Raw genomic sequence first — 21,538 nt, 5'->3', positions numbered from 1 at the left:
GCCTGCCTCTGCCTCCCAAGTTCTGGGATTAAAGGCATGCACCACCACGCCGAGCTATTTTCTAAAAATAAGGGGGAGAGAGAGAGGAGACACAAATAATGCCTAGCTGGTAAGGAGGAAAAAAATAATAAATAAACAACAACCCAGAGGGAAATGTATTAGTTCAAAAACCAACTGAAAAATTACACATATATTTCTACATGAGTCCATATGTATAGCTGAAGGTGGTATAACAAGAAACAGTGCCAGATAGGAAAAACGTCCCTCAAGCTGTTGGCCAGGGTAGTCCAAGAGACTCCCAAAATTACACAGGTTATTGCCACAGCACTTGATTGCCTCCCAGAACTTGAAGGTAAGATCTACTGCTGAAGACAGGACATACTTCAGACACTTGGAGCAATGGAGCTGGAACTGACCTGGAAGTCACTTCCCCTAAAGGCTAGCTCTCATTGCTTTGGAAAGCACTATGCAAGGTGCTAAGGGAGAATATCAATCAATCATCCAACGCCAGCTTTAAGGCTTAATAATGACAATGACTGGCACAGAAACTATATTGGGGCAAAAGTGGTACTTTTATCTTGGGGGTAATCAACAGCTACCTAATTGGCCTTAAAGCCCACTCAGTGGGAAGAAACTTATGTATGTTACTGTAAACAGCCACATAACCATGGCTGGAGGTCATGGATCTTAGAGAAAAACACAAGGTTATCACTTCCTAGAAAAATGTTAATTTCTTACTCTGTGAAAAATATGGATCCTTAAAAGTATGCTAATTACCATTCATCAAAGAAGCCTCTTTTGCAATAAAGACTACTACAGAGTTCCACAACTGGTCATACAAAGGATTAAGTGTCTGTGAAATGCCCAACCCTAAGTGAAACATCTACAATGGAACATCTACACCTAAGGCTCACGGAACAGAGTGGAACAAGAGGTAGAGCGAATACTAATATATCTCTCAACTCTCATCAACAAAGTTCCCTCATACAACTGAGGGTAATGAACACAAGAGTTTACAAATGACCAAAGCATAGAGAATAAGAGTCTGCAGTGTGGGTCCTTGGACAAGACTCATATATTAAACTTCACCCAGACAGAGCAAGGACCATCATGGAAGAGGGGGCAGAAAGACTTAAGAGCCAGGGAGGAGGTGCATGACCATATGGAAATAGAGTCTTACAGACTCCTGGGACCTTGCTCATATGAACTTACAGCAAAGTTGAACTGCAGAAATGGGCAACAAGCCCCAATCTTAGTCGAAGAATTACTGGCAGCTGATAACTGCTGGGTGAGGAAGAACTAATCTTTAAGGGAGTGACTAAGATAGGCTGACTAGACTAGAGTGGATGAACTTGCAAAGGGCTGTTTGGGGATATTACCTTGTCTTGATAGGCCTTAACATAAATGACAGAATACATGAAATTCAGTGGAGAGGGGCTATGGATGGGTGGTGATGGGGGAGGGGGTATAAAGATGATTAAGATATTGTGTATGAAATACACAAAAAATTCAATAAAAATATACCAAAAAAATTTACTTAGCATTTTTATTTTATGTGTGTATGAGTATTTTGCCTGCATGTATATAAATGCACTTGTGTCATACAAGGCCCGTAGAGGCCAGAAGAGGGTGTCAGATCACCTGGAACTGGACTTATGGATAGTTGTTAGCTGCCACATGGGTGCTGAGAATTGAACCCAGGTTCTCTTAACCACTGATCCATCTCTCCAGTCCCAACAATGTGCTTTTACATAGATGATTTATGTTTTGAAATTTGAGTTCTCTTACCTCAAATTACTAGCTTTACAAATTTTTTTGAAAATCTGGATAAACATTCAATTTTCTCCAATAACTGAAGAAAACTGAATTCCAGTAATTTAATGGATGACCTCTCTCAAGGAAAAGATACATTAAAAAAAAAAAAAAAAATTCTTCCAGTACTAGATAGCACATCTGCAATCGAATCTCTACAATTAAGGCTCATGGAACATAGCAGAATAAGGGGTAGAGAGAGGGCTAATACACCTCTCAACTCTCACCAGTGAGGCTTCCATGTACATCAGAGGGCAATGCACACAGAAGGCCACAATTGGCCAAGTTTTGGAGAATAAGAGACTGTAAAGTGTAGGATGGGACTCTTACATGGCACCTCATTCACCCTCGGCTCAGGGACCATTGCGGAAGAGGAGGTGGAATGATTGTAAGAGCAAGGACTGGATCATGAACACAGGGAGGAGGAGGCTTCCAGGCCATTGGAGGGTTGCTCATGTGAGTCTGTGGCAGTGGTGGTATCAAGTGTGGGACCCATGTCAGCTCAATGAAACAAGGGCCCAAAGGGGAGGTGAGAAATAGGTGGCTGGTCAGCACTAGACTGAGAACTATTTGAGACTGATTGCTGCTGGGTGAGGGAGAGTATGATTTACATACAACCACTGGCAAGGGCTGACTAGACTCCAGTGAATTCATTTACACTGAAAGACATTTGGGTACAAACACCTGAACAAATAGGACTCGGCAGTATGGCAGAGTGTGTAGGGTTTGGTGGGGGAATAGGGGGAGGCATGGATGGTTAGGCATGGATAGGGAAGGGGGTCTGGATTTGAAAGGGAAGTGTATGAAATTTAAAAAGCTCAATAAAATATTCCTATTATTCTTACCTGAAAATTCTGTTTTTCCCAAGAATAATCAAAGTAGATAAGGTTCCCACTTTATCATTATAGAGATTACCGATGATTTGCCCCAGGTCAAGGTGTTAACAAGGAATTCTAAGTCTAGACTGATATTTTTGTCCATGCTCTTTGAAATACATATTGTCTTTTTAGTTGTTTCCTTATTTATGCAATTTAAAAACTAAAAGAGATCAGCTTAATGTTGTGTGCTAACACTATAAAAACAAAAAGTTCTACTTACCTAGATCATCTGTTGCAAAAGGCTCAAAATTTGAAGATACAGACATGACACTCACATTATCAGCATCATTTTGTTCACTTATTTTATGTGTTTCCCTTTCAAAGTTCTTCTCAAAAGTTTCCTAAATTAAACAAATAAAAATCACTACTATTTCTTCTAAAACATTTTATAAATAAATATTAAAGATCTAACATAGAAACTTATCTGCATGACACCATACATCTAAAAGAGATACTCACAAGTTACAGGACTATTCCATCCAATCAAGATGGCAATATAACCAGTATTTTTAAGGAATCACAGAAAACACTAAAATATCAAGTAGAAAAACAGTAGAGAACTTTGTCATTGGATAAAAATACACAAAGCCAGCTACTCATTAAAAATGATAAACCAAGAGTTAACATTTTAAGTTATTTTTACATAATCATGGACACTTTAACCCTGAATCCTTATTTTATTATATATAATATATAATTCCTATCTGAAGAAAAACGTGAGAATCATTCATAATGTCACATAATTAAATTTTATTGACACAACATACAGTATGTGAGACAGGGTCTCCCTGTAGCCCCAGCTATCCTGGAACTCACTATGTAGACCAGACTGGCCTTGAACTCACAGAGATCTGCCTGCCTCTGCCACCCAGTGCTGGGACTACAGGCGTCCTCCACCACGCCTGGCTATATGTACAAATTTTAAGCATACAGTTTGATGAGTTTGTATAAAAGGATACATTCATGTAATCAGTTTCTCTAAAGGCCCATTTTCATCAGCACAAGAATGTTTCTGCAACCCTCTATAGTTAATCTCCACCTTATCTCACTCATACCATTTCTATCATTGTAGAATAGTCTATCCCAAGTTATTCAATGTCTAATAAACCTATACTAACCAAGCAGCTCCTTTTCTACACGAAGTATACAATTGGGACATTTTTCATTTCCCACAAAAAAGAACATGCCATTTTCAGCTAATTATAATAATTTGTCCAAAGCAGCAATTACTTTATATTTGACATTATAAAAGTTAAAACTATGGGGCCAGGGAAATGGCTCAATTAGTAAAGTACCTAACATGAAAGCATAGGGACCAGAGTTCAAATCCCCAGCAACCACATAAAAGGCTGAGGTATGGCCATGAGCATCTACAACTCTACTGTGAAAAGAGTAGAGACAGGCAAGCCCCAAGCTCGCAAGGCAGCTACTCTAGTCAATCAGTATGTGCTAGGCTCAGTGAGAGACCATGTTTCAAAAGATAAGGTGCATAGCAATCAAAGAAGACACCTATACCTTTTGGTCTCCATGTGGACAAATGTGTGTATGCACACAGACACTAAACACACATAGGTGTATGTGCACATACACTATACTACACACACACACACACATACACACACACACACACAATTTAAACTATGTAATTTTTAGGCACAGGCTTAGTTCACAATAGCCTAAGACTTGGAGAATAGGGGAGAAACACTTTAAGAAGAAAAGATGAGTTAAGGGAGCACTATCTTTAGCATGTGTTTAATAGTAAAAATTCAAGAAAATCCTAAAATAGTTCTAAGGAAATTATTCTTATATGAAAAAGAGACATAATATCCTTTTGTAGAAATATCATCATAATGATGCTATACAGCAGTCTCTTCTGCATGAAATAACTACCATCATCACAACTTGGGCTGAGCCTGATTGCTAAACATAATCACAATTGGGCTTGTTGACGATTGTGCTCATTCATGAAAGGAGTGCCAAGCAGGGTCACTGGACACTCACCTGAATACCCAGCCACTCTTCCCAGACAACTAGTCCAGCCTTGGAAGACAAAAGAAAAACGAGGAAGAACCCAATAGAAGGATGTTTTTGGAAGTCCTTGTCAAGAAACTCCAATGGACTTTCATATGAACATTTGAAAATTGCCCTGTTCTGACTTTTTTCTAGTTCCCTGTCTAGAACTTGTAATGCTAATTACTCTTGCCTTTACTTCTCCTTCACATCTCCTATTCATGATCCAAGGACTTTCTTTTCCCCTTAGAGACAAGAGTTATGCAATTTGGGAGTCTTTTAGATAGACCCACTGAAGGGGTACTCCAATTGCCTCACCCTGCATCCCTGTTCAGCATGGAAGCTAGAGTGGTCTGTGTCCCTGTTCCCTACTGGCAATTTGGGTAACCCCTTAAGAGGATGGCATGATAAGAATAGGAGGTAGGAAATGGCTTGGCAGTTAGGGTAGAAAGACCCAAAGAAATGTAGCCAGTTTCTGGGCTAAAAGTCAAAATGTCCTTGGGCCTGTTGGCAACATACTGTTCCAAAGGCCAAAAATGTCAAAGTATTTGGGAGCTTTTATCTAATCCTTAAAAATTTTAGGGTTACCTCTTCAGAGGGGGGAATGTTGGAGGGGAGGGAGTGGGCATGGATTTGATCAAAACACCTTATATACATGTATGAAATTCTCAAAGTTTTTGTAAAAGTTAAAAAAACAAAAAGTATCATCATAAGCAAGTATTATTTTAAAATTGCAACAGTGGGCAAAAATTACAGTAGTATTTATTATTCCAAATCTTTACTATACAAGCATTATTCTGCTAATCAATTACTATATTCTTATTCATAGATTTCCAAGTGCTACAGTTTTTTTTTTAATGTTTTTGCTATCTAAGAACCATAATCAAGGTCTGAACTTGTAAATATGTCATTTAAAACTATCTAGCATATTATTCTTTAGTATCCTTTCAGTTTTCCATGTTCTTTCTACTTTATTCAGAATTTTATCCAAGCAAAATACATTAACTAGTATTTTTTTTTATTTTATTTTATGTGTATGAGTGTACTGCTTTCATGTATGTGAGTGCATCCGTGTTGTGCAATGTTGGGGAGGTCAGAAGAGGGCGTAGGATTCCCCTGGAACTGAAGTTAAGGACGGTTCATATTACTATGTTTTTATTTTATGTGTATGAGTGTCTTGCCTGCATGTGTGTAAGTGCACCCATGTTGAGCAGTGCCCACAGAGGTCAGAGAGGGTGTTGGATCCCCTGGAACTCAAGTTACAGATGGTTGTCAGCCACCATGTGGGTGCTGGGAATCAAACCCAGATCCTACGCAAGAGTAGTCAGTGCTTTTAACCACGGAGTCATCTCTCCAGGCCCCATTAAAATGTATTTTTTCACTGGATGTTTTTCTGTAGTTCAGATTTCTCTGTTATTTAAAGACTTGATTTTACTGTACTTTAATCCAGATTCTTGCTGTGATCTGACTGTATCTGCTTCACTAAATGTTTTGAAGGCACACATACACATTTATTAAATGTCTGTTTAGAGTCAGCTGCTATGTATGTTGGACAATGAAGATATAAAAACAGCTACTACCCTCATCATCTATCATTTACAGTAAGTTTTGGTATCGTAAATTTTATTCGTGTTTTATACTTTACCCTCAAAGTAATGCATTACATTCATCTTTTTTTAAAACCGCAATACCAAATATTAAATTAGGTATATTTACAATTTGACAATAACTTCTTTAGCTTTTGTTTAGTATACGTTGAAATTATGTTCATATTCGGCATATCATTATTGGCTTACATCATCAGTGGTAACAAGGCTTTCGCTTGGAGTAAGTTCTGAGTTTGATGCTACCCAAGTGCCAGAATGCACTGACTTTATGTTTTCTCCTTCTTTTTCATCACTTTCAGAAATATGTCTGGATACTATATCCTAAATAAGGAAATAAAGACATTTATGTACAACATATATGCTTCATTTCAAATTTATGCTACAAACTTAGAAGCCAAGGTAGATGGAGGAACAAATAAGAGTACTTAACATAGCTTAAATGCAAGGAAAAATTAAAGAAAAACACAGGAAAAACTGCAAAGACTGCCTAAAAAGCACCTAAGATATGTACGAAGTTTTAAATAAAATGCTGAAGAAAAAAAAATATTCAATTTAAGAAAGTAACCATCTATAACCATGGAGTATCTGAAAGAAGAGCATTAGGCATCAGTTACCTGCAAAGCATATAAAGCTCTCTGTCTCAAGTAGTCTGTACTCAGTAACTGAAGCTCATGGAAGAGTTCAATAAGAAAATGTGGACGAGACTCATTTTGAGAAATTAATGTAGCTACTTCAGAATAAATTGTATCCCGTAAAGCTTCGAACATGGAAAAATCACTGCCGGTTTCTGGAAGATAAAAAAGATCAGGAAGGTAACAATGATAAAATATCTTCATGATAATTCCTATTAGTCTACATCACTACTCTAAGCTTTATTAGAATACAGTTCTACTTCAGGACTTTTAAAGTAAAACAAAAAGCTTAATATTGCCAAGTTAAGAATAATCTTAAAATACCAAGATAAATACTATGTACCAAAATTATTTAAATTCCCAAATAACATTACCAAGTGCTTAGTATTATATTTATTTCTCAAAAAAAAAATCTGGTCTAGCCTATAACCCTAGCAATAAGGAGCATGAGGAAGGACCACTACAGTTAAAGGCCAGCCTGGACTAACCAGAAACTGGTCCCAAACCAAACCAAACCAAACATGAAAACAAAATTTGTAAAATTATTCATACTTCATGGGAATAATCACTGAAAATCTTTTTAGCACCTGAAAAAGATTAAGTTCAAATAATTTTGGTATTTTGCTAATATAAACTTCTAACAAAAAAGGAAATCTATTAACGCTGAGAAAAAATGCTGATAGACAATGCATAATTATAACATAAATGGTCAATTTCACTGCAGTCATATTTACATATGGTACAAAATGGAGGAGAAAGTGTCCAACTCTAATTTATAGTTTCACAAAATCTCCACATCACTGTATTATTTAGCTAAAATTCTGCTATATGAACCTGACCTGTTGATAACACATTGACCTCTTTTAAATGCATAGTCTGTGTGCACGCACGTGTGTGTGTGTGTGTGTGTGTGTGCGCATGACAATGGGGACCAATCCCAGGGTCTCACACATGCTATGTCTGAACCATATGCTTAGCCCACAACTGTTTTTTTAATTAAAAAATATTTTATTATTTTTAGTGTATGAGTATATGGCCTGCACCCATGTAAGTGCACCTGTGTCGTGCAATGCCTGTGGTCAGAGGACGGTGTCAGATTCCCTAGGAACTGGAGTTACAGATGATTATTAGTTGCCATGTGGGTGCTGGGAATTGAACTTCGGTCCTCTGCAAGTACAGCCAGTGCTTTTAACTGCTGAGTCATCTCTCCAGCGCCCCCCTCATTTTGGGGGTAAATTTTTGTATTGAATTTTTGTGTATTTCATCTAGAACATCTTAACCTTAATCACCTTTATACCCCCCTTCCCCACTGGCACCCTCCTATAACCCCCCCAACCCCACTGGAATTCATATATTCTGTCATTTGCGTTAAGGCCTATCCTGTCAAGTTAGTGTTCCCAGACATCCCCTAAGTGCAAGATCATCCACTGGGTTCTAGGCCCTATCCTATAGTCCCTCCCTAAAGGGATCAGTTCTTCCTCACCCAGCTACTTAATTCTTTGATTAAGATTGGAGCTTGTTGCCCATTTATGCAATTCTATGCTGAGGTTTTGTCTGCTTGTTTGCACAGGTCTTGTGCATGCTATAGGTTCATATGAACAAGGTCCCAGAGCCTATAGGACTCTATTTCCATATGGTCATGCACCCCCCTCCCTGGCTCTTACAGTCTTTCTATCCTCTCTTCTGAAATGCTCCCTGAGTCCTCGATGGGTGGAGTTTAATATAAGAATCCTGACAAAGGACTCACACTCTGCAGCCTCTTACTGTCCATGCTTTGGCCATTTTGTGACCTTTTGTGTTCCTGGCCCTCTGTTGCATCAGAGAGCTTCATTTATGAGAATTGAGAGATGCATTAGTGTCCTCTTTACCTCCTGTTCTATGTTCTGAGAGCCTTGGGTGTGGAGGTTGCATTATAGATGTGCTACTTAGGCTTGGGCAATTCACAGACAATGTGTGTGATCCGTTCCAGAACTCTGTAACAGTCTCCATCTCTTTCTAAAAAAAGCTTCTTTGATGAATGGTGATTGGGATACTTGTCTATAAATAAAAGGATCCACATTTTGCACATAGTAAGAAATTACATTTGTCTAGGGCTGTGGCAGGCTTGGGGTTTTCTCTAAGATCTAAGACTTCTCCAGCCATGTCTAGCCCCACCAAACTTTTAATTTTAAGAGTATGAATTAGAAAATGTTTCCATTTTGTATTCTCTAGAAACAAAATAAATAATAAAAGCAACACATTCTCAAGTGGTTCTTCTATCAGAAACTGTTCTTTCCCCTGGAATATTAGTTTTTACCAACATCTGTGATAAGAAGGGCTAGAAAGATGGTTCAGCTGTTAAGAGCACTGGATGCTCTTGCAGAACACCAGGGTTTGATTCCCAACACCCACATGGTGGCTAACAACCATCTGTAACTCTAGTACCAGTTCTGACACACACTCTTCTGATCTCTGCAGGCACTTTGTGACATGGGTGAACTTACATGCATGTAGGCAATACACTCATATGCATAAAATAAAAATAAAATTATATGTAAAAATCAGTGATAAAAATATTGCATTTTGCAAAAATCAGTGACCAGATTCTAAGAAAGATTTTAAATGCTGAATGTTTCAAAATATGTTGTTTTTAAAAAGTATGCAAGGATCATGAAAATTTCATTCATTTGTGCAGGACAGAAGTTAGATAAGGCAGAAGGAAGGTACTCTAAAAGAAAGAACTTTCCACTAATTAGCCAAGTAACATAACATACTCAGACATCAATTTTCATTAGCATAAAACAAGAGTAATAAAAAGCAGGCAACATTCCTGTCCTTAAGACAGTCATGCATAGAAAAGAAGACATATTAAAGTTCTCTTAATAGTTTAAAAATGTTCAAATGTTACATATTATTATGAAAGTGACATTTACTATAAGTAGAAACCAAACCCAAGAAATCTCCACTTGAAGGAAAAAAAAATCCAGATCAGGAGGTACTGATACAAAAAAATTTCAATTCAACAATATAGTACAACCAAAGTGTTTAGTTTTTTTAAATGTTTGTTTCAAAGCTATAACACAGTAGATTAATGGCTTCCTTAATAGCTCTAAATAAATAAAATTATTTTAAACTGAAATTAATCTTAATCACAACCTTCATCCCTCCTTTACGCAGTTAAGAGATATAATGTTTATGTCAGTTTCTTTAGAACTAAAATTAATTAGCTTTTGTGAGAGAACCCCCAATCTCAGTCATTTGTCTAATTTAATCTTGTCAGGTCTAAGTCCTTGCTTCACTTTCTTTAGAGTCCCCTAAGGATTCAAACAAGTCTTTATTTTCCACTCATGTATAGTCACAGAAAAAGCTAAAATACTTTTGTAATTCTAAATCACGTAGAATCATACATAACACAAATAATATTTTGGAACCAAAACAGCATTTTGGAATCTTTCAAAATTTCCATGATCTTGAGTAAGTCTTTGCTTGACACAGTTGGTATGGTTGTTTATTTCATTTTTAGATGCTGACTGGTAGTGAAAAAAAAAAAAAAAACAACAAAAAATCCAAGTCTAAGTGGCACGTCTACTATGCAACCTCCTCTACACCTAAGGCTCATGGAACACAGAACAAGGGGTGAAGAAGGCAATAATGAATATCTCAAGTCTCATTAATGGAGCTCCCCATGCAACAGAAGGTCAGGTCACAAATGGCCAAAGTGTAGAGATTAAAAGTCTGTAGAATGCTGGTCCTTGGACAGGACTCCTATATTAAACTCCACCCACCCAGGGCTCAGGCATCATTGCGGAAGATGGGGTGGAAAGATTGCAAGAGCCAGGGAAGAGGTATATGACCATATGGAAACAGAGTCCTAAGAGTTTCTGGGACTCTGCTCATATGAACCTACAGCAATGGTATCAGCAGGCACAGGACCCATACAAACTCAGACAGACAAAAACCCAGCATAGAACCAGGGAAATGGACAGCTGACCCCACTTCTGCTTCCTTAGGATGGATCACAAAGAACTGTATAAGTTAAGGGCATGGCTTTTCAAAGTTTTTCAGAGAAGTACAAATTTATATTGACAGGCCTTTATAAGTGGTACCTTCTCTATAATTCCTCAACTGACAAATGGAAATAAAATAAATCTAGGACTATGAGGTTCAAATGACATGGACCAAAAGTTCATAAATAAAAAATTTGTAAATAAAGCATGACATAATGGTAACTGATACCATTTTCACCAAAAGTGACAAATGAAACTACAAATCTTTATTTACTCTTTATATATGAGATGTTCCCATTCTTCTTTTTCAAGAACAACTTCTTGAAATTTTATGTGTATGAGTGTTACACCTACATGTATATATGTGCATCACATATAAGCAGTGCCCGGAGAGGGCATGAGATTCCCAGAACTGGAGTTACAGGTGGTTGTAAGCCACCATATGGGTGCTGAAAACTGAACCTGGGTCTTTACAAATGGACTCTTAACCACTGAACCATCTCTCCAGCCCCTAGATGTATCTGGTTTTTTTTTTTTTATAAATTAGTAAACTGAGTGCTTACTTAAAAAAATGGTGACAGATATGTGACTCTAAAGGAACACTTACTGTGAGAGCCTACTACATATCAAGTATTATACTGACATTTAGGGTAAAAATATGAAAAAGTGGGGCTGGAGAGATAGCTGAGCTTTTAATAGTGTTTGCTGCTCTTAGCAGGGTGTGGCGGTGCACGCCTTTAATCCCAGCACTCCACTCGGAGGCAGAGGCAGGCAGATCTTTGTCAGTTCACCAGCCTGGTCTCCATACTGAATCCAGGCCAGCTGGGGCTACAGGGAGACCCTGTCTCAAAAAGACCAAAAAAAAAAAAAAAAATAGTATTTGCTGCTCTTACAGAGGACCTGGGTTTAGTCAGCACCTAAATGGTGGCTTACAACCACTTGTAACTCCATTTTCAGGGAATCTAACACCCTCTTCTGACCTCATTCATGCAAGCAAAATTCTCATACACATAAAATACAAATTAAATATTTTTTAAATGTGAAAAAGTAGTTATTTACTACCAAGGGACTCAAAAGAGTAACATTTAAATAGTTTAATACTAGACAATGTAATTCAGGCAGGAAAGAGGTTTACATAGGTCCCAATGGAAATGGAGAAAGAGCTAACTATCCAAACTTGGATTCAGATGCAATTTTAGAGATCCAGAATTAAAATTTATTTAAGAGTCTAGCAGCAAAAAGTACTTACAGAGAGCAAAAAAAGCTGTGATGTAGGAAAGGTAATTAGCAAGCTGAGAAATAAAAGGAGAGATGTGGAAAAGCTTTAATTCATATCATTGAAAAGAATAAAGTTCAAGGCAGAAGATAGTGAGAAATGAACACAAAGCCAAGAGACCAATTCTTTGATGGCTATCTATGTTACATTAAGGCATCGACACCTTATTACAGGTGTGATGAAACAAAGGTTTTAGGGAAGTGATATAATTTCACATGAAATTATTTTTTTTTAAACTTTATTTTTTTTTATATTTTTATTTTATGTGTACGCGTGTATTGCCTGCATGTAGGTACGTGCACCCATGTCGTGCAATGCCTGCGGAGGTCAGAAGAGGCTGTCGGATCCCCTGGGACTGGAGTTAGAGACAGTTGTTAGCTGCCATGTGGAATCGAATTCGGGTCTTCTGCAAGAACAACCAGTGTTCCTAACCACTAAGCCATCCCTCCAGCCCCATGAAATTCTTATTTAGGTAAGATTTTCAGAATTTCCAATTAAGAGTTCCACATTAATATCAATTATTTGTGTAAAAACAATTTTATTTAAAATGTTAAAAACTAGTATCACAGCAACACAAATATTTCCAGTTTACATTTCTCTACAATTTAAAGCCTTCATACGATAGAAATGTGTGATAGTTAAAGCTTTTCAAATTTAAGGTGAATTCCTAGAATTAAAGCAAACAAACAAAAAAAGAGAAACATACCTGAAGAAATTTCTGTAGACCTACTATATTTTATTATTTTTTCCAGCTGTTCATGATTCTTTCTGCTGAATACTTTTGCTTGAACAGGCTCTTCAGTTTGGGCTGAATGTCTGTTCCTACTTTTACAAGGTTCACATGTGCTAGACATACTGGCACTTTCATACCCTTGGGTAAAAGAAGTGACAGCTGTTATCAGTTGCAACTAACTTAAACTGAAAGGGAAATTGATTTCCCATAGTAAAATAGTACAAGTTAACTCAACCTATGAAGGCCTGGTATAAACGGAATACAAAATAATGTCTTTGAATATGTTTTCAATGATCTTTAGAAGGCTAGATAACAGTAATAATAAGCTCTAACAGTTCACTATCTTCTGATATTTATCTTAATACTCCAAAGTACAGTACGTTTTCTGTGACTTGTTTTTTCATGTTTACATTTGCTATTCTGGAATACGATCAGATTGTACATAGTAAATACATAGTTTCCCCCATTCTGGATGGACAAAAAGTTGGCTGAATTAACCTGTAGTCTCAAATCATTTATCACCTTTATCCTACAATTCTTTACTATTTTTTTCACCTACTTTAGGATTCTTGCATTTCAGATATACAAAACTGTTCTAAGACTCTAACAAGAGAATTTCCAATTCATGTTTATCATGTTTAGTACTTTTTGTTCTATATAATGATCTAATTCTATTTTTTGATTTTTCTAGATAGGTAATTTGGGAGTTACGGGTACTCACCCTCTTTTTCATATCATCTTGAGATTAAGAAAACCATTTCTGCTTAAATGCCCTTGTTATTTTCTTCAACTCTGTGTGTGTGTGTGTGTGTGTGTGTGTGTGTGTGTGTGTGTTTAACTAAATTGTGCCTAGTCAGGTAGTCTGCTTCTCTGAACGCTCTCTGGTTCCTATACTTCTTTTTATACGCACCATTATATGCACTAGTCCAGTCATGATTTTCACCTATCCTTAAGTGTAGTTCTCTATTTTTGTCAGAAAAGCTCCTTCATGCAGTAGGCAGAGGTGAATGCAGAGACTCATAACAGCTCAAAGTTCTGAGAAAAAGTGACTGTTAAGTGCTCAGGCTTAAATGGGACATCTATGTCAATCTCCCTTACAAGGTTCAGGGAACATAATAAAAGAAGGGGCAAAAAGACTTTAAGTGCCAGAGGTTAGAAAAAAATTGCTGTGAAATGCTTTCTGGACATAACATGACAGTTGCACTCATGAGCTCATAGCAGTTATGGTTACTTACACAAGACCTATACAAGATCAAGCCAATCAACATGCCAGCATGGATAGGCACATGAGGCTCCACCTTAGCTGAGGAGCTACATGATTCCCAAATTTAAAATATCATGGGGGAGTTGGGTTTAATCTCTGCATTTGGGAGGCAGAGGCAAGTGGATCTTTCTGAGTTTGAGGCCAGCCTGGTCTATATAAACATTCCAGGCCAGCTGGGGCTACAGGGAGACCCTGTCTCCAAAAGAAAAAAAGAAAAACAACAACAACAAAAAAACTCCTCACAAGCTTTAATCCCAGCACTCAGGAGGCGGAAGCAGAAGGAACTCTGTGAGTTCAAAGCCAACCTGGTCTACTACATAGCAAGTTCCAGACCAGCTGGGGCTGTAGGGAGACCCTGTCTCAAAAAGACCAAAAAAATAAAACAACAACAACAAAAAAAGTATGTACACACACACACACACACACACACACACACACACACACACGTATCACGGGGGGCTGGGCAAAATGGCTCAATAGTTAAGAATAGGTTCAGTTCCCAGAACCCACATGGTGGCTAACAGTCATTAGTGACTCCAGTTCCAGGGGATACAACGCCCTCTTCTTACCTTTACGGACACTGCATGACATAGGTGCACTTACTTACATACAAGCAAAATATTCATACACATAAAATAAGTTAAAAAAATTACAATCAAGGGCTAGAGTTCTTTTCTTTAAAATTTTTATATTACAAAACGCATTTATGTGTGCAGAAGTACAAGCATGTAGGGGCCAAAGGACAACATTGAGGAGTCAGTTCTCTTTCCATTTTGTGGATCCAATTTTCTGGATTGAACTTGGGTCATCAGGCTTGGTGGCAAGTGCTTTTATCTGCTGAGCTATCTTGCCAATCCAAGGGCTAGAATTCTAGCGTTAAGATACTAATGTGTGATTGAACAGTTTCTCTATAAGGCATTTTTTTTTTTGGTTGGCTTTGTTTTGTTTTGGAGATAGGGTCTCACTATGTTACCCAGGCTGACCCTGAACTTGCAATCTTCCAGACTCAGTCCATCAAATAATTGAGATTATAGATGTGAACCACCAGGATAAATTTCTAGAATATATTAATATAATTCTCCAAGGAGAACACCAGAATAAATAAGGGTTAATACTTCAGATTAACACTGGCCAAGTCAGACAGCATTTCCACAGCACAAATAACACAACATACTTTAAGGCTGTTGTTATCTCTAATGGTACTCTGCTACTCTTTCCCTTATTCCCAGTACTGTTTTACTCAGCATGACAGACAGAACTAGAAAAAACAGCACTTCTACTTGTGCCTTCATTGAAGGGAACTGGCTTTAGCCATGGCAACCTGGATGTCCTGAATGTATCCAAAGCGGTCAAGGAGGAAAGAACTGAACTATTTTAGCAGTCTCCTGGAACACACAGCTCCTATGTGTCCATTTCTCTCACTTCCTTCGATGTCTGGGAGGCTGTCAAAATATGTTACCTCCTCTCAGGCTCTAATGAAACAGGAAACCTTTCTTCCCAATCCTGAGGGACACACACTAGCAGACTATAAAATACATAGAGTTGCAACTGTCACCTGGTTCCTTCTGTTTCAGTGTTGCTCTTTTCAAATGAGACCAGAGGAACCAGGAACATGCACCTTCGGCTAATCTTCCTTTCTTTGTATATATAAGTAATAAACTAAATTTTTGGAGCCCATTTCCCATTTTATCAGGCAACTCTGTCAGGCTTTGGTTTGTCTAATGTTTTATATTCATTTCATATCAGTTCAACAAAAGAGGGAAGAAATGCAAAGACTAAAGAATAATAACCCAGAAACCAGCACATTATCATCTCTATTCAACTTTCCAAGAAAATAATGGCAAAGATTTAAACTAAGTTCCTATTCCTCTAATTATATTAAAACATATAACAGGCCTAGTATAGTATAACCAAAGTATAATCTGATAACTGAAAAATGCAGCTGGGCAAGAAATCACTTCCAACTTAGTCTAAATTTGGACCAAAGTTGAAAAGATGATTACTATATTGTAATTGGGCACCTTCTTGACCATAGCTATGCCATGTTAAAGTTTAGGCTGACTCTAGTCTCTGAAATTATCAGGCAATTGGCTCAAGGTATGGGAATGCATGTCAGCTAGACCCTGGTTATCTTGGGAACAGGTCAACGTGTTCTGGAGTGCACCTGCTAACTGCAGATTTATGGCTTCTGTAGGTTATGCTTGGCTTGCTTCTGCAAAATAGTAATTGTTACTTAATAGAATAGAAATTGTTAAGGGGACTCTCCACCTGTATGCTTGGGAACTAAGCTTTTCACCTCTGGTTATGGTTTCTCTGTATAAAAGCTTACCCTAGAGATGGCTCACTTGGGTCCCAACACCCTGGGGTAGCCACTGGCCAGCCAATAAAGACTTCCATTCGGCAAAAACTTTGAGTGGTCTTCTCTGGTGAAGTACCTCACAACATAATTTACAACAGTGTGTTTATATGTATAAAGACCTCCTAAAGATTAAAACATAGTTTCATCACAGGAAACAAAGCCAAGATTAAGCATGCCAATTATGAAAGACTATCAACATGTGGAAAAATATGTTGTAAACAGTTGTCTTTAATGTCTTAAGACAGAACTCTTAAGTACCACTATGCTGGTCTATTTGTCACATCCCTTTTCCTTTCCCAATTCTTTCTATCCTGCTTCTTCCCAACTATTCTTTTTTGGGGGACAAGGTCTCATTATGACAATCAAGCTGGCCTGGAACTTATGAATCGCCTGCTTTTGCCTTCTAAGTGCTACCATTATAGTGTGACACTATATACTGCATATGCTTATCATACTGTTATTACAGTTTTGAATGCTTTTCAGTTCTCTCTCTCTCTCTCTCTCTCTCTCTCTCTTCTCTCTCTCTCTCTCTCTCTCTCTCTCTCTCTCTCTCTCCAGGGTCTTGCTCAAGCTCCAGATGGCCTGGAACTTGCTGTAAAGAACAGGCTAGCCTAAGTCTCACAGATTTGCCTGCCTCTGTCTCTCCAGTGCTGGGATTAAAGGTGTACACCACTATGCCAGGCTCTATTTACTAATCTTTTAAAGACAATAAACACTTGGCTATTCCCAAGTATTTCTTTGTCTCACAAAGATAATACAAACAACATAAACTAGTGATTTAGTTCAGCATTTTGAGATGTTTACATATCTTATCTTCACATAAAATATTTGGAAACTTGCTAAAATGTATACTGATTCAGTTGGTATAAGATAGGGGCTAAAAGTCTGTATATTTCTAATAACCTCCCAAATGTCAATGCTGATTTATCTATAGCTTACATTCTTCCCTATATTAATCTGACTTTGTATTATTTGATTCAGCTGTGAAGTAGGGCTCTCGTTAACAGATGGCCTGGAATGCCTGCTGGACAAATGTGAATTTATTATTTGGGAAGATGTTCTTTCAACTACATATGAAGAGAGAGCATAAAGATCAAAAGGCCAATTTTTGTCATAAAGTAAAATAGTGGAACCATATATATGGCATTAAGAATGAAGATGATAGCTGGACGTGGTGGCACATGCCTTTAATCCTAGCCTGCTCTACATAGTGAGTTCCAGGAAGTTCCAGGCCAGCTGGGGCTACAGCAGATTTTGTTTCAAAAAGATTCCCTCCCCCCAAATGAAGATGTTTTCCCCAGTCAGAATGGGCATCATCAGAAATACAAATGACAACAAATGGTGGTGCAGATGTGGTGAAAGGAAAACTCTTACATACTGTTGATGGAAGTATAAACTTGTATAGCTATTTTGGGAATCAGTATGAGTTTCTCAAGAAATTAGGAATAGAACTGCCATATGATCCAGCTATGGTGGTTTGAATGAGGAATGTCTCCCCCCACAGGCTCCAAATATTCGAATACTTGGCCCCAGTTAGTGGTGCTGTTTGTGGACATTTAGGAGATGCAGCATTGATGGAGGAAGCACGTCACAGGGGTTGGGCTCTGAGAGTACAAAGCCTTGCCCATTTCCAGTTTGTCTCTGTCTCTTTCTCTCTCTGCCTCCTGTGTTTGCTTGAAGATGTGAGCCCTCAGCTTTCTGTTCTGGCTGCCTCCTGACATGCCTCCCCTACTATAATGGACTCTTATCCCTTTGGAATCATAAGCCCAATATATTCTTCCTTCTGTAAGTTGCCTTAGTCATCTTAGTCATGGTGTTTTATAACAGCAACATAAAAGTAATAGAGAAGCTGGTACCAGAGAGTGGACTATTGCTGTGAAGAACCTTATCCATGTGGTTTTGAGGGAATGTGGAAGACTTTGGAAATTTGGAATAGAAAACTTGACTGTTGTAAGAAAAGTTTAATGGGACCGTTCTAGTAGGAGCCTGGAAGAAAGTAATGCTGAGAGCAATGCAGTGCTACAGTGGAGCAAGGACTGAAAAGACAATGGATATATTTTGGCAAATAATCTGTATGCCTTCTGCCCATGGCCTAATCAGGATAATTTGCTAAATTAGGCTAAATCAGAAGGTAATGAACTAATTTCTTTGGTGGAGGAAATTTCAAGACAGTCTACCACTGAATTGGTAGCGTGACTATTAATGGTGAATATTATGCAGATCTACAATGAAAAAGAAGAAATGGAGATGAAATACAAATGTACATTTGGAGAGAAAAAAAGCAATAGGAAGCTAAACAACACTGCATTCAAGGCATGTCAATTCTTCCTTCTGTAAGTTGCTTTGGTCATAATATTTTATCACAGTAACAGAAAAGTAACTAATAGACTGGTTGTACCACTCTTTGACACATACCAATAGACTTTATCTCCTACTACAGAGACACTTGTGCATTCATGTTCATTGTCACTCTAGTCACAATAGCTAGGAAGTGGAATCAACCTAGATGTCCATTAACAGATGAATGAGTAAGAAAGATGTGGCACATATATACAATGGAATACTAGCTAAAAGAAAAATGAAATCATGCAGGAAAATGGATGAAACTAAAAAAAAAAAATTATACAAAGTAAGGCCTAGAAAAACAAACACCATGTGTTTACTTTTAGAAGCAGATCCCAGCTTCAAACCTATTGTTTTATGTGTTTAATTTGAAGCACAAATGGAAGTCAGAAAAGGGAATCTGCAGAGGGGTGGTAGAGGGACACATTAAGAGAGAAGGGACAGCAGATTATAGGTTAAAAAAAAGGTAGAAAGGTGTAATACTAGAAATGGAAAAGCTTAAGCAGGGAGGGGCATTTATTTGAGTAGGGATGAAACCAAGGTGTTCGGTAGGAAGGCTAACCTAAAGGAAAGGGACATGAAAAGCCCTATGGAAGCCTAGTATCTCAAAGCCCATTTGAAAAATACATCTGGAGAGAGAATAGACTGCATGTGATACGAAAGAAGAAAGGGGGTTAAAGGATTAAGCAAGGATGGGGGTGGGAGGATAGAGTAGAAGAGGGTGTAAAAGGTGGGTTAACCAAAACTAGGGATGTATAGAAAAGCTGTATGGAAACCTACCAGTTAGTAAGTTCATTTCAAAATATACCTTAAAAACAAAAAACAAACAAACAAACAAAAAACAAGAATTCAAATGAAATTAGCCTGTGTGGATGAACAATGTGACTCCTAGAAAACATGGGTTATTAAATGAAAATTCAGAGCAAGGCATGGGATACTTCCCTATGAGTTACTGGTCAGGGAGGCTCCATGAGTCTCCAAAACAACATGGGCTATTGCCATTGCCTTTGGTTACTCACCGTAACTACATGGTAAGACTTTGTTGTTGAAGATACACATACTACGACTATAATCAATGGCAAACCAAACAGGAAAACCACACCCCCACAACTGTTGGCTAGCTTTCGTAATGCCAGAAGGTGCTATGCTGGCTGCTGGCGGGGAAAAGACAGCAACGATCTTACCCAGTTTTGGACACTGCATGCTACAATACAGACCTGCCAGGCAACATGTGCCCTCTCGTATAATAGTGACAGGACTATTATGGGTTAATTAACAGCTTTCTGATTAGATCTGAGGCCTGTCCAACAGAGAGAATTTCATGCCTGATACTGTAATCCTGGTTAAAAGCCATAGCTGAGAGGTCACAGGCCCTAGGGTAGAACCTGCTATTGTTAGTTTCCTAAACAGTCATATTGTCAAATTGTCTTCTAAATATTTATATCTATACCCATAGATTTGGCCTGTTATTAACCTTGGTCAGAAGCTTCCTTTTGTAGAAGCTTCTTTTTATAGTAGGTAGCAATCAATTCAGAGACACATAATTGGCTGAAATGCTGAGACTGAGTGAGTGCTCAGACCTAAATGGGACATCTTTATCTAAACACCCCAACCCCTGCCACCCTCCTACCTTCTTCAAGGGCTCAGGGAATGTCTCAGGATGAGGAGGCAGAAATAGTGTAAGAACCAGAGTATGGGGAGGAATGCTACAAAATACTGTCTTCTGGACAAGACATTCATGAACTCAAGGTAGCTATGGTTACCTGTACAAGATCAAACCATCCAAAAATCTGGCATAGGTAGGGGAGGCGCTCTCCTCATCTATAATTAAGAGTTACTGGTAGTTGACATTCACCCTTCCATCCCTCCGGCCGCTCTATACTCCTAGTTTGGGCCCTGCGCCATTCCTAATCTTGGAGCCCCAGACACCTGGGAAACCAATACTGCTTCCTGATCCTTCTCACCCAGACCAACTCAGTCCCTTTCTTGGTCTCCAGGAGCACCACTTCTGGTCCTGGCCCTGCCCTCATCTCCCTCTACTTCCCTGGTCCTCCAACACCCGCCAGCCTCTTTCTGAGGCTGACAGCCTCTTTCTGGGGCTCCGAGGCTTACCTTTACTCTCCCTGATCCTTTGCATCCAGTACAACCCAGCTACTCAATCCACTCCCTGGGAAATCTTGGGGCTTCTTCCCTCCCCATCTGCCTTTGCATCCCTGCATGGCCGGCCACGGCCAGGGTCTCAGGACAGCGCCACCCAAGTTCCTGAGGAAAAAAGCATTCTTAGAAGATTCCAGACATAAGGAGAAAGTCTGAAAACTTCCGACCCACATTGGAATTGGGCCACCGCAGAACTCCTGAAAACAAAATCAATCCGGCCATGACAATATAAAATCAAAAGAGAGAACCAGAAGCTTAGACGAACCAACTCTTCATACCCAAAAAGTAAACCACAAAGACACATAAAGCTCAAAAATAAAAGAAGCAGAACTAAACTTGAAGGCCCGAGTATCACACAAGAGTCAGAAACTACAAAAGAAATTCACATGTCAAAATCACAGAGAAAAAATAATAACATGAAAAACCAAAATAACATATCCCCACCAAATACCAGTAATCCTCTAGAGGAGCACAATGAGAA

At 38.4% G+C, this 21,538-nt stretch overlaps 1 protein-coding gene across 9 annotated transcripts in view; it reads right to left on the bottom strand.

Annotated features, from left to right (window-relative positions):
* The window catches only part of Pcm1 (pericentriolar material 1), a 130,857-nt gene that overhangs the window by 42,492 nt on the left and 66,827 nt on the right, over positions 1–21,538 (bottom strand). For 6 of the 9 annotated variants that reach the window (XM_008850845.3, XM_008850846.3, XM_008850847.3 and 3 more), the window contains 4 exons: positions 12,908–13,072; positions 6,922–7,094; positions 6,497–6,628; positions 2,911–3,031 (listed from right to left, as the gene is read on the bottom strand). In XM_008850845.3, the coding sequence (XP_008849067.1) occupies positions 2,911–3,031; positions 6,497–6,628; positions 6,922–7,094; positions 12,908–13,072 (591 nt within the window). The remainder of the gene's footprint in view (positions 1–2,910; positions 3,032–6,496; positions 6,629–6,921; positions 7,095–12,907; positions 13,073–21,538) is intronic. The other 3 variants (XM_008850850.3, XM_029554904.1, XM_017802657.2) reach the window with 1 other exon arrangement.

This window comes from Nannospalax galili, unplaced genomic scaffold (assembly GCF_000622305.1).
Source record: "Nannospalax galili isolate Female #2095 unplaced genomic scaffold, S.galili_v1.0 scaffold1025, whole genome shotgun sequence".
Lineage (NCBI taxonomy): Eukaryota > Metazoa > Chordata > Mammalia > Rodentia > Spalacidae > Nannospalax > Nannospalax galili.
This window is presented reverse-complemented; position numbering and strand designations above follow the sequence as displayed.